At 36.5% G+C, this 16,860-nt stretch overlaps 1 protein-coding gene across 1 annotated transcript in view; it reads right to left on the bottom strand.

The window, feature by feature from the left end:
• The window catches only part of LOC150075981 (uncharacterized), a 701,253-nt gene that overhangs the window by 313,257 nt on the left and 371,136 nt on the right, over positions 1-16,860 (bottom strand). Inside the window, 1 exon segment of the mRNA XM_090387465.1 lies at positions 9,080-9,251. Within this exon segment, the coding sequence (XP_090243591.1) occupies positions 9,080-9,251 (172 nt within the window).

The raw sequence follows: 16,860 nt of genomic DNA, 5'->3' as shown, positions 1-16,860 counted from the left end.
TAAAAATAATTATTTCTGATACACAGAAATTACATATGCATTTCTGAATATAATTTAAATTGTTTAACTTAAAATAAAGTTTGATTACTCATCAGGTATAAAGTAATTTCTATACAAATCCTGAACCAAATATGCCAACAGAATTTTGAAACTTCTTTTGGTTTGATTTGATTTGATTTTTATGGCACAAAGGTAGCAGTAGTAGTAGTAGCAGTGGCATGTGATGCAAGAAAGCAAGTGTATGAGCTTATGCAGCATCAGCCAAAAAAAAAAAAAAAAAACACACACCATTCCCTCCAAATGCCTGTCCAGTTCCTCCTTAAATTTATTCAACCTATCAACTTCCACAACGACAGATGGAAGTTTGTTCCAGCAATTAACCACCCGCTGGCTAAAGGCAAATTTCCGCACATCTATTCTACATCTGTCTTTTCTTAATTTGAATTTATGCTCCCTTAGGTTCGTAATCTGAACAAGTGGAAGGATCTCATCAGAATTCAGGGTGCTCAACCCATTCAAGGCCTTATATACCTCAATCAGATCACCGCGCAGGTGCCTGGTCTCCTCAATCAGATCACTGCGCAGGTGCCTGGTCTCCAGCCACTGCAATTTGCAGAACTTAAGCCTCTCTTGGTAAGAGGATCCCTTCATTCCCCTCACCAATCTTGTTGCCCTTCTCTGTACATGCTCAAGTAAATCTACATCCTTCTAAAATGAGGCCTCCAGACCTGTACGCAGTACTCAAGGTGTGGCCTGACCATTGCCTTATACAGAGGGATAATCACCTCCTTTTCCCTGCTAGCAAAATTCCTATATATCATTGACAAAACCCCATGACCTGCCCTGGCAGCCTGTCTGCATTGCTCAGAAAACTTCATATCTGACTGCACAATTACTCCCAGGTCTTTTTCATTTTCTACCACCTTAAGTGTATAGTACCACACAGTTGGTACGTTTCTCTGGGGTTACTTCTACCCATATGCAATGACTAAGACCATGATGCGCCAAGCCCACACTTCTTTTGGAAACACTAATTTCTAGAAGTAAGGTGACTGAATAAAACTTTTGTCAAAAGAACTTATATAAACAAACCTTTCAAATAGATCAGGTTCATAAAAAGGAATATTTACAGATTCATCGACCACAAATACGTAAAGCAAACATATTCCCTATTCTCAACTTTGGTTCAGTCAGCTGAAATTCCCTGTGGAAAGGCATACAAACTTGAAACTGTTCAGAGAAACTTTATCTGATGTCATGCATCAAGAAACCTGATTTTTTACCATACATGCCACCACAACACACTCTGTGATGACTTCTGCCTGAACCCACTGAGCAAAGGAAGAAAATAAATTCCTGCCAAAAGGTACTCTCTGGTTCTTATGAAATCCTTCGTGGTGTTCAGGAGCATCCATCACCATCCCACTTTCCACATACAACCTTTCTATAGTAACAGCAAAAAATACAGTCCACTGAATAGCCTTTCATTAGTTGCCAACGAACTGAATATCAACATATTCAATGACCATTTGAGAGTAAATCAAAACATCAGCAACTCTGTAGCAGCCCTTGGACTGTCAGTTGAATATAACAGACTCTTGTATCATTTATTCCACCACTGTTTTCCTGTTATTTTATTTCTTTTACTCTTGATTTTTTTAAGGAGTCCTTATGTGCTGTAATGTAATAACTAGATCGTATGTATAGCTTAGCTTAATTTTCAGCACTCACCTCATAGTAATCCGCTTAGCTGGTGGAGGGTTTTACCACATACATAGTGGTTATAGGATTCTAATACTTTACAGGGATTATGGGTTTAAAATTAAGTTATGGGCTATAAAAAATTTTTAAGAAAGGAAAGTGCACTTTCCATGGTTGCCTAATTAAATTAAATTAAATTAAGAGAAAAAAAAAAGGAAAATATAAGCTAATAATCGCGCACGAGCGACTTTCGAGATTCCTCGTCTTCAGTGGCTCCACTATAGCTAACTGAAGACGAGGAATCTCGACAGTCGCTCGTGCGCGATTATTAGCTTATATTTTCCTTTCCTTTTTTTTTCTCTTCATTTAATTTAATTTAATTAGGCAACCATGGAAAGTGCACTTTCCTTTCTTAAAAATTTTTTTATAGCCCATAACTTAATTTTAAACCCATAATCCCTGTAAAGTATTAGAATCCTATAATCACTATGTATGTGGTAAAACCCTCCACCAGCTAAGCGGATTACTATGAGGTGAGTGCTGAAAATTAAGCTAAGCTATACATACGATCTATTTATTTCTTTTATTATTATCAACTTTATCACAAATTAATGATTTAATTTTTATTAATTTATACTGTACATTTTATCTTTTAATACCTCCCTGGCAAGTCCCCCTTTCCAGACAGAAAAATTTTTATTTCGATAAATTAAACAATTCACAAAATAAGAAACAACATGGCTTCTAACCATATATTATGGAGAATGAATGGTTTCTAATTAATTGGAAGAGGTGTGCTATTTGATTGTTCATCATATGAAAGCTATTATTCTAATACCCTCTGTAATCTTGACCACAGGAAACAGTGTTCCCAAAACATCAAACTGTTTAGGTGTTGGTATTGAGGTGTTTTCAATTTAACTGAAATTCAATAAAAGCAATTTGATCTATCATGCGATTAGTGGAGCTTTATTAATTTGTTCTCAAACATGGTTTAATTTTCCCAATTGGTGGAAAATCCTTGTGATACAAAGAAATATCAATTTGAAAATCAAAGGATATCAATTTGAAACCTGCATAACAATTCTACAAAAGATAACATACTGAAAAAGAACTTCCATCTACAAGAATCAATTTGCAGACCTGCTTAATTGGAGACCCAGTGCTCCAGTTCAGTGCAAAGGAAATAACAGCTATACATAGGTAAATTCCCAATACAGCAAGGCAGGGAATGCAAACAAAATAAAATACATACATAGAGTTAACTAAGAAATACACACACAGGTAAATATTAATGATGCAATGATTTGCACTAAAATAAAAGGAACTGATCAAAAATCAAAACCTACAGAAATGAGAATTTTAAGAAAAATAAATGAAGTATATACAGTACACATGTGTGCAACAGTAATCCCAGAATAACATACTGATAAGGTGGTACCACACTTAAGGTGGTGGAGAATAAGATCTATGGGTAACTGTACCCTCTGACAAAGTTTTCTGAGCGGTGCAGACAGTGTGCTAGGATAACTCATTGGGTTTTTCAATGACATACAGGAATTTTGTCATCAAGGACAAGAAGGTAATTATTCCATTGCATAAAGCAATGGTTAGGCCTCATCTTAAGTACCGCATCCAATTCCAAGAGATCCACATTTGGATCTCCTGGAACAGCTGCAGAGAAGAGTAATCAGATTAGTCAAGGATACAAAAGGATATTCTTACAAAGAAAGACTTCAGTTTTCTGAAAGAATCAACTTGGACACTAGGCACTCACATGGAAATCTGAGTGACATGTTTAAGGCTTTAAACAAATTGACTAAACTAAATGCTGATGGCCTCCTTATTCTTTCTTTAACAATGCACATAAAGGAATATAAACTTAAATTGAAAAAGGATGGTTGCAAGATAAATATGTGCAAATTTGCCTTCAGCCAGAGAGTAGCTGATTATTGAAACAAACTTTCATCTGGTGTTGTGGAAGCGAGTAATTTGAAAAAAAATTGCAGGAAGAATTATACAAATTATTGGAGGGAATGGACAGATGGGACAAGATATTTGAACAATTCTTAATAAGTTTGCTTCCTTGCATTATTTGCCAGTACTAATGCTAATTACAATTCCCAATAATTAAAGAACCATGTGAACAAGTTTCTTCTGCTTTACAATTATCAATTCTTCCAAAATAGTATTACAGGTATCAACTCTTCATGTCTGAGACAATCTCCAATCTTGTCACACCAAAATAACATCATTAAAACTTTATATCAAAAATATTCTCCTACTCACTTCTTACTCTAATATTTTCAATTTTTAACTCAGAGCTAATGACAGAAAGCACTCTTGATCTTGAGATTTGACTCAAAACATTTTTTCTCAAATCTACAGTAATAAATTACTTCAAAATAAATTAATATTTTCCTCATATTCTAAAGCCTTAAAACCCCTACCTCAAACTGCTCTTTCACCAAACACAAAAATGATTTAGAAGATAGACCAAAAAAACCAACTTGAGTGATAATCAATCCCCTTGCACATGATGCTTTTAAACTGCTGCTTCTGTGCAATTGGGGGGAGGGGGAATAAAACTAAAAGCATGAATCATTGACACGTATCTAATAACTATTTTTTTGTTGGCCAGATTAACCCTGAAGATTGGCTTAATCATATATTTTACTTTAATTCCACTCACTCCTTGCTCCAACACTCAGGTATTCAAAATTTGATGCTGCCTCTCAGAAAAATATCGGTTCTATTAAATCACTTATAAAGATCACAAAGCTTCTTCCTGTTGTCAATGAAAAAGATTCTGATAACATTCCTCTTTTTATTACAGGGCTGGGTTATTTTAGAATATGCCAAGATAATTAAGGCCATAAGTCAGTAGTATGCTGTATCTGTATATATTATATGGTCAGTTTGCCTGTTTTTTTTTGTTTTTTTTTTTTTGTGCAATAAGAATCTGAGAGGTTCTTCAACTCCTCACACCAGGTCAACTAACTCAGACACAGCATGAAAAAGCCTGCAAAAGTTCCTCCCATCCCAATAGGAATCAAGCCTAGACCTTCCTTACATGATATGGAAGATCAGTGGTTGTGGTCATTGTGCTAAACATGATGATCCTTTTTTATAATACAGTACTTCACCTCTTTAAATTAAAGAAAGAGAAACAACCATTAGTAAACTATATTCCTGATGACTGGAGAAGCATCACAGTCATCGGGAATATAGTTTACAGCATCACATTCTCCAAAAATTAAACTTCTTATAAATATTCTCTCTCTTTTTGTCTGTTCCACTCCATTTCAGTTGTCTTATTCCGTCTTTGCTAATAGGCACAACTTCTGACTTTAGAGACAAGTCAAATCAGGAATGTTAATTTTGACATTCCACAAGCTCTTCAACTTTCTCTCCTCTGTTAACACAACCTACTCTAAATAATTCACTACAAGCCCTGTCTAATTACTTGTTTTTATGAAGTTAATTTTCCATCCTTCCAAATCACTTATCCCTCCATTATCAAATGAAATTCTCTATTACTCCCCTCACTAAAAATTGAAAATTCAATCATTTCTGCAGTTAATTTACAGAAAGTACTTGGTCTCATCACTGCCTGTTTATTTGACAATCGGTATTATATTCAAAAGAAAATGGCAAAATCATTATTGGTTTTGCCATTTTCTTTTGAATATAATACCAACTACTCTACCAACTACAATCCCCCCCCAGGAGTGCAAAATACTAGAACAGGTTCACTTTAAAATTTCTATTCTATTTAGTTACTCAAAATCCACCATTTTCTACTTCCTCTATTCAAATTAAAAAATAATCAAAGTAAATTAACTGTAGACTGTTAGCCAAACTTTCATACAGCACTCATGTTACAGATTTTCAAGGGCCACATTCACTTACTTATTCTCCAAATAAGTACATGCAACAAGAAAAACATCTGACAGAATCAAGTTCCTAAATAATTTGTCATCACACACATATATAAAAATAACACCATTAAAATGTGCATTTCTCAAACTCTTATATAAAAGCATATTAAAAGCTAATTTTCATAAAAAAAAAAAAAAAAAAAAAACTTAGCTATACCTTCCATAAAGTTACTATCTTTTATTCAGTTTCATTAGGTTCCATTGTTTAAACACAATTTCATTTACATTTAGTAATTATTTTTTCTTTCTTTTCACTTCATGTTTGCATATTTATTTATAAATTATTTTGTTTCCTGATACCATCTACAAGGTGAGGCAATAAAGTTCCTGGACAGGTGCTATTGTAGTCATGTTCGATGAGTTTGAAAATAAACGTAAGTGGTATGTTGTAATTTAAACTTCCTCTAACAGATTGTGGTACAGAGATTGTCCAATAAACTGACAGGTTGCTAGTAACAATCAGTTTTGTTAGTAGCAGTAATATTCCGTGCCACAATTTACAATGAAGCAACAAATGAATATCAAATTTCACTTTAAACTGAGAAAATCTGCAACAGAAATGTATGAATGTTAAAAACTGTTTATGGTGGTGAAACAATAAGTTGTACCAAAGTGTTTTAATGGTACAAGTAGATCAAAGATGGATGTAAGTTTTTTTCCAATGACCCAAGAGGTTGGGATCTGTCAATATCTCTAATCTAAAATCTCAGATCAGAAAAGGAAGGTCTGTGCTAAATTTGTGCTGTACAGCCTCATGGATAAGCAGAGGCAATGAAGATTGTAGTCATGCAAAGACTTGTCAAGACAATCCTAATTTCCTTGAGTGTATTTGTCACTGGAGATGAATGTTGGGTATTTCAGTATGACCCAGAGACAAAGCATCAGAGCATACAGTGGACTTTAAAATATCACCAAGGCTCAAAATGTTCTGTTTACAGTTCAGGACTAAGACATACAGGAATTTTTATAGCAAGGATAAGGGAGGTGATTATCCCCTTGTATAAGGTAATGGCCAGGACACACCTTGAGTACTGTATACAGGTCTGGAGGCCTCATTTTAAGAAGGATCTAGAGCTATTGGAATGAGTACAGAGAAGGGCAACAAGATTAGTGAATGGAACAAAGGGTTGCTCTTACGAAGAAAGGCTTAAGTTTTGCAAATTACCGTGTCTGGAGATTAGGTACCTGCGAGATGATCTGATTGAGGTGTATAAACCCTTGAATGGTTTGAGTATGCTCAATGCTAATGGGATTCTTCCTCTTGCTCAGAATAATCGCCTGAGAGGGCATAAATTCAAATTGAAGAAAGACAGTTGTAGGATAGATGTGCAGAAGTTTGCCTTTAGCCAGTGGGTGGTTGATTAGCATTAGCATTAGTAGAGGCATATGATGCAAGAAAGCAAGCTTATTCAGCATCAGCCAAAAAAAAAAAAAAAAAAACCCACTCCCATTTCACCCCTCCGTTCGTTCGAAATACCTGTCCAGTTGAGCTTTAAATTTGTTTAGGCTATCAACTTCAACAACAAGTGATGGAAGTCGGTTCCACCAACCAACCACCCGCTGGCCAAAGGCAAATTTCCGCACATCTATCCAACATCCGTCCTTCCTCAATTTGAATTTATGCCCTCTGAGGTGATTATTCTGAGCAAGATGAAGAATCCCATTGGCATTGAGCATGCTCAAACCATTCAAAGCCTTATACACCTCTATCAGATCACCTCGCCGGTGCCTAGTCTCCAGACTCTGTAAATTGCAAAACTTAAGCCTTTCTTCGTAAGAGCACCCCTTTGTTCCATTCACTAATCTTGTTGCCCTTCTCTGTACCCGTTCCAGCAGCTCTACATCCTTCTTGAAATGAGGCCTCCAGACCTGTATACAGTACTCAAGATGTGGCCTAACCATTGCCTTATACAAGGGAATAATCACCTCCTTATCCCTGCTAGAAAAATTCCTGTATATCATTGACAAGACACCATGAGCTACTCTTGCAGCTCGTCTGCACTGCTCAGAGAACTTCATATCTGCCTGCACAATTACCCCCAGGTCCTTTTCATTCTCCACCACTGTCAGTGTAGTAACGCAGAGTTGATACGTTGCTCTGGGGTTACTGTTTCCCATATGTATTGGGAAACAGTAACTGGAAACAGATTGCTGGAACAAACTTCCATCTGTTGTTGTAGAAGTTGATAGCTTAAATAGATTCAGGGCAGAACTAGACAAACATTTGGAGAGAGTGGATGGGTGAAATGAGAAGGGATTTTTTTTCTTTTTTTTGGCTGATGCTATATAAGTTTGCTTTCTTACATTATGTGCCTTTACGAATGCTAATGCCAAAGATGATGCTGATCATGTTTTTTTTACAAACAGGTGTGATTCACAAGGAATTTGTAACTGGAGAGAGAGGGGGGGGCATTGGTGAGTTCCATGTACAACAAGTGCTTCAAAGACCATTGAAGTGCATTTCCCAGGTGAGGTCACAATTTTGAGAGAGAGGAAGCTCAACAATGACCCCACCCATTCTGCACTTGCTGTGATGATATTTCTAATAAACTGTACAGATCAACCATCCACCCAACTCCCCCGATCTAGCACTAGCAGACTTCTTTCTCTTTCCCAAGGTGAAAACTGCCCTCAAAGGAAAGATATTTGAGGATGTTGAGGACATAAAAATGTAACTGCCCAAATGAACATCATCTCTTTGGACGCCTTTACTGAATCTTTTCAGAAACTTTTAGAATGGCGTAACAAGTGCATTAAATCAAGTAGTGATTATTTTTAATAAAAATAAAACGATTTTGGAGCTCCTTCACTTTATATAATTTTTATTGCACAAGTCTGGGAACTTTATTGTCACACGTCACATATTCACTTATCATCCTTATTTTACCCTTGCTTATATGAAATATATTTCTACACCATGTATACTATATTATTGCTTAATTTTTGCTGGCTTCCTATTTCTGAAATTTTCTATTCCTATTCCACTTTTACAGTCCTTTTAAAATCTTCAGAATCCATCATACTGTTTTATTATATGCATGTATTTATTTACTAATTATCACACTTACAGATGACAAATCATGATTATTAAGTTGCATTATAAATCTCAGAAAGTAATATACTAAATTTAATATAGCAAAATACTGTAAAATCTATACTAATTTTGTTTATATCAGAATGCTACAAATTGGGTATATATATATATATATATAAACACTACTAAATATTATAAAAAATTACAACAGCAATCCCCAATACTTTGCATTAAGAAGACAAACAGAAAACAAAATAAAACTGAAAGAATGGTTAATAATAATGAGTTTACATTTTAAACATGATACCGTAAGTTTAAATGTATAAGGAAAAACAATGCATTTTTCCCAAAATATCATTCAATTAATTTTTGAGGGAAAATTGAAATAAAAGGAAACACACACCATTAATTAATGATATGCCTTGATGCTCTTCTACTACAGCACGATTAAGACTGGATTTTCTCTTAAAACTTTTGTCTTTCATTTTCTCTCCAGATAAAGTCACAGAATCGGAACCTTCTCCACTTTCTGTTATTCTATCACTTTCAGTCTCCTTATTTTTGCTAATGCAAGTCTGCAAGTAACATGAAATAGTATAAAAGTTGCATTTTTATAGTTAAAACAAATAGCATATAGAAATTTAACAGATTATACCAAATAGTTTAATATTTATTTATATAAACACTTAATAATATATTTGTTTAAGTAGCGCTCAGTATGGTTCATTAATCCTCACAGGCCTGTCTTAAAATGGATCAAGTAAACAGTCAGCAGATTGCAAATCTGAACTATTAACACAGTCTTGACTGCCTGATAAAACAGAAATATTCCCAGAGTTATTAAAAAAAAAAAGTTATAATGACTCCATTGAACCAACTATAATATGCATTAGTTAACCAATTTGCTCCATCATGTCTTTTAGAGTTAGCATTTCTAATAGTTTTATTTCTGAAAATTTCCTTCCAACAGTTTGTTGCCCTAGTACTATTTAGGCTCATCATGATCCCCTTCATCTCTCTCGCCACATTATTCTCCACTATTTCTTATGATGTATACCATTTGTCGATTCCCATCCAGTTATCTCTCTCTCTCTCTCTCTCAACCTACCCCTCCTTGCAAATATTGCTACTTCCTTGTGTTCACATTTCTACAATATTCCCTTCAACGGAAAAATAAATCATTTGCATTTGTTATTTATCAGAAATTTCAGCAGAAAACAAACATTTCATTTAGCTTTATGAACAAGAAAAAACAAAAGTAGGTTTTTTAAAGTGGTTATTTCTTTCTGGTTATTTTAACATAAAGATTTTGTTATAGAAATTACTCACTCCACCTATCTATATAAGACTTAGTCTTATATAAGACTGGTTATAGCGTTATATGCAAGTGGTTCTCATCCTTCAAAATGTACTCATCACCAGAGGTGATATGCACACTGTGAATGATAATATGTATGAATCGATTATTAAAAACGCAAAATATAGCAGTTACTTCACCGATCACATGAAGATCAACATAACCTCACTTAACAGTGCTTTTATGGCATTAACTGATATAGCTGATGTAGCTGACAACTGCACTTTATAAGCAAAAACAGAATGGAGTTTTTTTTTTTTTTTTATGAAAACCCCAGATACGAGAGGTATTAGAACCTATAGTACTTAGTACAGTGCTTGGGTTGGAGGTTGAGAAGATAAAAAAAGATATTTGTTGACATTAGACTTGAACTTCTTTAGACTGTAATTTTCAGGAAATATGTATGAAGGAAGGTTGTTCCAGAAAACGGCAGTTGAATAAATAAACAAGGAAGATGCTGTTGTTGTTATTTGGTTTTTAGGAGCATTAGCAACTAAGGCCATATTGCTCCGGGATATGCGGTGGTCATTTCCTGACCTTTCCACATCCACGAACCCCGATATAATCAAGAAGCATGTGCTACGCACTGCTGCTGCTCCTTCCCACCTGGCTACGGAGGCGTCAAGGAAGATGTGCAGTTGGTTCTGTGAGTTTCAAGTTGGACAGTAAATGGAGGTTGGATGGTGAAGGCACGAGTTTGGACTGTTTTGAAAGAGAGAGTGGGAAACATAGAAGCCAATTCAGAAGAACAGAGCCCATGGAAGTATCTGTAGAAAACGCATGCAGTAGAAACAGTACGTCTATGAGACAGAGAGTGGAGAAACTCTGTTAGAGATGAGTCATTAATTAACCTAACTGCCCTCTTCTGAATAGAATCTAGAAGCAAGAGAGAGGTTTTGAGGCACCGTCCCAGATGTGGGAACAATATTCCATGGTAGGACAGATTTACGATTTGTACAGAGTGAACAGCTGTTTGGAAGAAAAGTAACACCGAGAACGAAAGAAAAAATCAAGTATTTTAGAAGCAGAGGAAGCAATATTTGTAATGTGCTTGTGCCAAGAGAGATTAGAAGTCAGGGTAATCCCCAAAAGAGATATATCATGTTGCCTAGAAATCGGAGTGTCACCAAAGATAAGCATAGGAGCAGAAGAATATTTTTTGCAAGATATAAGACAGGACAGAGTTTTAGAATGATTTAAATCAACTAAGTTGTCTTTGCCCCACTGGAGAATTACTTGGAGATCGACATTTAAGGAATTGGTAGGGATATTCGAGAAGTTGAAGCTGAATGAGCAAGGAAAGGTTTCTCAAAATGGAAAGTGGAATGCAATGTGCTATGACAAAACTATGGAAGGGATTTCCAATCAATGGAAGAAGGTCATTAATATACAAGAGGAAAAGAGTGGGGGAAAGAACTGAACCTTGTGGGACACCAGCATTAGTGGAGAAGTTAGAAGACAAAGAGCCATCTACCATCACCCTCAGTGAGTGATCAGAGAAAAGTGGATAACCAATTACAAAAAACAGTTGACAAACCATAAGATGGAAGCTTGTTTAGAAGACCTTTATGCCAAACACGATCGAAAGCCTTTGAGATGTCAAGAGCAACTGCTTGCGTTTCACCGAACTTTTCCACTGAATTTGTGCATAAATGGGTAACATGGCCAGAATATCACCAGTGGAACGACACTGACTGAATGCATACTGGCGATCATTGATCAGACAGGTTTCTAGGTAGTTTAAGAGTTGGTGGTTCATTGATTTCTCCATTACTTTAGAAAAAGTAGATGTAATTGCAATGGGACAATAACTGAATGGGAGGGATTTGTTAGCCAGTTTTTAGGAACTGGCTGGATATGAGCAAATTTCCAAGCAGAAGGAAAAACACCTTTGGAATATGAAAGTGAAAAAAGGTGGCAAAGAACAGGAGTAAGTTAAGGAACACAGGTTTCGAGAACAAGTGGAGAAATATCATCGGGACTTAAAGCTTTCTTAGCATCAAGATTCGTCAAAATCCTTCTGACATCCTTTTCACGGAAGACCACAGGAGGCATTGAATGGAGTGTGTTGGGAATGGTGGGAGGTGTTTTACCAACATCATTAATACATGAGTTGGAAGAAAAATGGGATGCTGCAGGTCACCTTTATGCTTGGTTGAAGTGACAATTGAACCATTTAGTTTTGACAGCAGTGGGAGCAGAGATGGGCAAAAGTTGCGGCCAATAGCTTTGGCAAGAGACCAGAATGCTCGGCTACCATTAGGGCAAAAAGCAAGTTTTCTACTCTTAGTCTGTTCAAAATTTAGTTTGGACTGATTAATAACTGCTTTACAATTGTTGCGAGCTTTGGTGTAGGCAGAACATGAAACTGAAGAATTGGAAACAAGCCAATTACAATATGCAACATTCTTCTATTGAACAGTCTTAGCACATTTATTGGTAAACCAAGGTTTAGATAAATTATGAGATTTTAAAAATTACCTCACTGTTAGGAAAGTTGGACTGGAGAAAATCAAGTTGCAAAGAGAGGAAGTCAAAGAGAGGAGTGCGGAATAAAAGATTCCATTCCTAAAAGAATAATTTCAATGACATCATCTGAGCAAAAGTCAACATCAAAAGTTTTGATGCAGCAATCTGACCAAGGAAAAGAAATCTCGCAGGTCATCTCATTTTGCATTCTTGTAATGCCAAACAACACGAGGTTGAAAATAGCCATGAGATAAAGGCTCCATTGGAGAAGAGACAATCACCGAGTTGTGATCTGAAGTGCCTAAAGGACCACTCACTTCAACAGTGTACTTAGAAGGGTTGTTTGTGAGAAAAAGATCAAGCGTGTTGGCTGTATGGTTAGGATTGTCAGGTATTCTTGTAGGTAAATGAACAATCTGTGCAAGGTCATTAGTAATTGCGAAAGCCTCAGCATCTCGACCAACTGGGTCAGTGTGACTAGAAAATGAAAGCCAGATGGAGTTGTGAACATTAAAATCACCAAGAAAAATTACCTCACTGTTAGGAAAGTTGGACTGGAGAAAGTCAAGTTGCAAAGAGAGGAAGTCAAAGAGTTCCAAGTGATTAGTGGAGTTGGGAGAACAGTAGAGACAACGGATGAATTTGACAGAACGATAGAGAGATTTTAAGTGAGAGAAGATCAAAAAGAGGAGATTCCAAATTATCAAGTCTCTGACAGGGAATATCAGAATGGACATATGAGAAGTACTACCTTCGAGGTGAAAGGAATCATACAGCAAATAATTTAGGCAACTGATGAAAAGTGGTTGAATCAACCGATAACTGAGATTCTCTCAGAAAAAGTACATGGGGTTTGGCAGACTGCAAGTGGAAATGGACATTGTTGAGATTAGAATTGAGACTATGTATATTTTTGAAATGGACTAGGACGTGTTTGGGAGGTTTAGATCTTTTCACAGATAATCTTACTCTATTAGCTTGACAATTCATGGTGTATTCAATAGTAAGAAAAGTGGGGGGGAAATGCTGTACAAAGTAATGAAATTTTTGGATATGGCGTACACATGGTAAGAATATACCCAGATCCTTGACACAACGTGGCCTCGACAATGCCCCCCCCCCCCCCCCGCATACACACTACTCGGACTTTCTCCAGTCACTATCTGGCAGAGTAGAGGTAACAAGATTATACAATAGCTGATCCGGAAGCCTCCTAGAGAGTTAGCAATAGGTACAGTCTGGTGTACTAACTAGCGGCCAGCCTGCGAACACCGTTTTAGAGCAGTACCCTCGAAATGTAAGGAAGTTTGGATCTTGCCATGATGTCCATCATAACCTCAAAAGACATTAGTCATAATGCATGATGGAAGAGATGGAGAAGGTTTGATTGGAACTTTCTCTCTGGAGGCTAAACATGTGTTCCACCACTTCAAGCCTCCAATATGCAAAGTGGTGGTATTGCACTGGTTGATGAGAGTCATCTACCACCTAACATTGTCTGGTAACACAGAGCGGGAGGGGGGCAGCATTCCTGCATGTGGTGTGGGTGCCACACCTCAACCCCTGCTTACGTTGGTTTACACCTGGGTGGTCACCCACCATGTGCTTGCACATGGGGATTAATACCCAGGATTATTAATAGTCCCACCATCATGAAGGTGCAAGCAGAGGATCTGGCTATCACAGACTGACCGGACTTCGCCAAAATTGGATCCACTCGACTTGAGTGTCATCTGAATATCAGTTCCATCAGCGTTTTAGACTCCCAGGTATCAAGTACAGTTTGTCTGGAATATCTGAGAGAATGTCTGCGACAACCTCAAGGACATGCAAACTGTGAATGATAGTATGTATGAATAGATTATTAAAAAAGCAAAATACAGCAGTTACTTCACCTATCACATGAAGATCAACATAACCTCATTTAACAGTACTTTTATGGCATTATCACTGATATACAGGTAACCTCCGCTTAACGCTGATAATTCGTTCCGGAAAAACAGAGCGCTAAGTGAATCCGCACTAAGTGAGTGCCGCATTCTCATAAGGTAACATATGTATTTGTAAGTTGCGGTCGGTGCCATAGGATATTCCTTAATCAATAATAAACGGTAGTGAAAAGATGCACAAATGTCAGTCAAAATATTTAATATTCAAATATTTGTACATATAAAATACTCTGCATTACATACGTATATAATTATGTAGTAACTACTTACGTATCAAAATGAAACTTAAAATTCCAATTAAAATCACGAATTTAATTGATCTAAATTTATTTAATTTAATTGATGAATTTAATCATGAAAAATGTGTCGGTTTTGGGTTGAACTTTGGCCCTCTTCCAAAAGGGGTATTAATTTTAAATCCCCCACAGTGTTACCACCCAACAATAAAATCATCCGATCCTTCCCCGCTTTGAAATCTGGCATGTTTTTTTTTTTTTTCTTTCAATATGAAACTTCTTTTAGGCATTCGTTTCCACAAAAGTCCTGCTTCATTTATGTTAAAAACTTGTTGAGAAGTATAACACATAATACCCCTCTTCAATAATTTTAACAAGTTCTTTTTTGAAAATTTCAGCTCCTTCATCTGCACTTGCAGCCTCTCCCTGGATTTTAAATCTATTCAACCAGCCCTTACCAGTTTTAAATGGTTCCACATTTTTTTTTTTTTTTTTTTTAGGTGAGTTTTCTTCAGATCATCATATTGGCTAATCTCTCTCTCTCTTTTATAATATTTAACTTAACTGAATTCTGCATTGGATATTATCTTCAATAAAATTAGTTAAAGTCTTTCCATTTCAATCCTAATAGTCAGCCTAGCCCTGGTTGCTTGCGGTGGAACAATTATCTTTCCCACTGCTAAAATTAATTCTTTATTTTTTTATAATTGTTCTTATGGTTAAACTTGCTAGTCCTAAATTATGGCACACATCCGCTTGTCGTTGACCAGTATCGATTCGCTTCAAAACGTCTAATTTAATTTTCAAATTCAGTCTTTTTCTTACATTTATAGTCTTCGTACTGCACCCAGACATTGTTGCTTTTTCATTCTTATCGGCCATTATTAACTCTTCAAAAATGTAACTGCGTTGGTTGCATTAATTACGATACAATGTTCAAGTAAACTGTCCATTACACATGATGTCTAATACCGTACTGAGTGATGACTAGACTTCGGATAAATGCATATAATGCAAATATTACAAGCAATATACCTGATCATTTTTTAAAATGTTGATCTCGGAACTACATAACAAGTCACTGTACTGCAATTAATTTAGTGTGCGAGAAAATTTCACTGAGCGTGGGAAAATTTCTCAAGTCGGCGTGGGAAACGTTTTAATGCCGTTTTGGTATTCATTTTCAAGCTATCGACTCCATCAAATAAAATGATTTCGTTAAATATGCCAAAGATGCAATCTGTAAAAGAGCATTATAGTGATTTGTGACAGCATTATAGTCAGATACGGGTTATAATATAAGAACAGCGTTATAGCAAATCAGCGTAAAGTGACCGGCATTATTAGCATTAGCATTAGTAGAGGCATTTGATGCAAGAAAGCAAGCTTATGCAGCATCAGCCAAAAAAAAAAAACCCACTTCCACTTCACCCCCTCTGTTCGTTCAAAATACCTGTCCAGCTGAGCCTTAAACTTATTTAGGCTATCAACCTCCACCACAAGGGATGGCAGTCTGTTCCACCAACCAACCACCCGCTGGCTAAAGGCAAATTTCCGCACGTCTATCCTACATCTGTCTTTCCTCAATTTGAATTTATGCCCTCTCAGGTGATTTTTCTGTGCTAGAGGAAGAATCCCATCAGCATTGAGCATGCTTAAACCATTCAAGGCTTTATACACCTCTATCAGATCACCTCGCTGGTGCCTAGTCTCCAGACACTGTAATTTGCAAAACTTAAGCCTTTCTTCGTAAGAGCACCCCTTTGTTCCATTCACTAATCTTGTTGCCCTTCTCTGTACTCGTTCCAGCAGCTCTACATCCTTCTTGAAATGAGGCCTCCAGACCTGTATACAGTACTCTAGGTGTGGCCTGACCATTGCCTTATACAATGGAATAATCACCTCCTTATCCCTGCTGGAAAAATTCCTGTATATCATTGACAATACTCCATGAGCTACTCTTGCAGCCCGTCTGCACTGCTCAGAGAACTTCATATCTGCCTGCACAATCACCCCCAAGTCCCTTTCATTCTCTGCCACTGTCAGTGTAGTACCACAGAGTTGATACGTTGCTCTGGGGTTGCTGTTTCCCATGTGTAGTACTTTACATTTGTCAATGTTAAACTTCATTTGCCACCTCTCAGCCCATCTGCTCAACCTTTCCAGATCCTGT

Source organism: Mastigoproctus giganteus, chromosome 13 (genome assembly GCF_048544385.1).
Source record: "Mastigoproctus giganteus isolate SK-2022 chromosome 13, ASM4854438v1, whole genome shotgun sequence".
NCBI classification, from domain to species: Eukaryota; Metazoa; Arthropoda; class Arachnida; order Uropygi; family Thelyphonidae; genus Mastigoproctus; species Mastigoproctus giganteus.
Note: the sequence above shows the minus strand (reverse complement) of the source record. Positions and strands in the feature narration are given on the sequence as shown.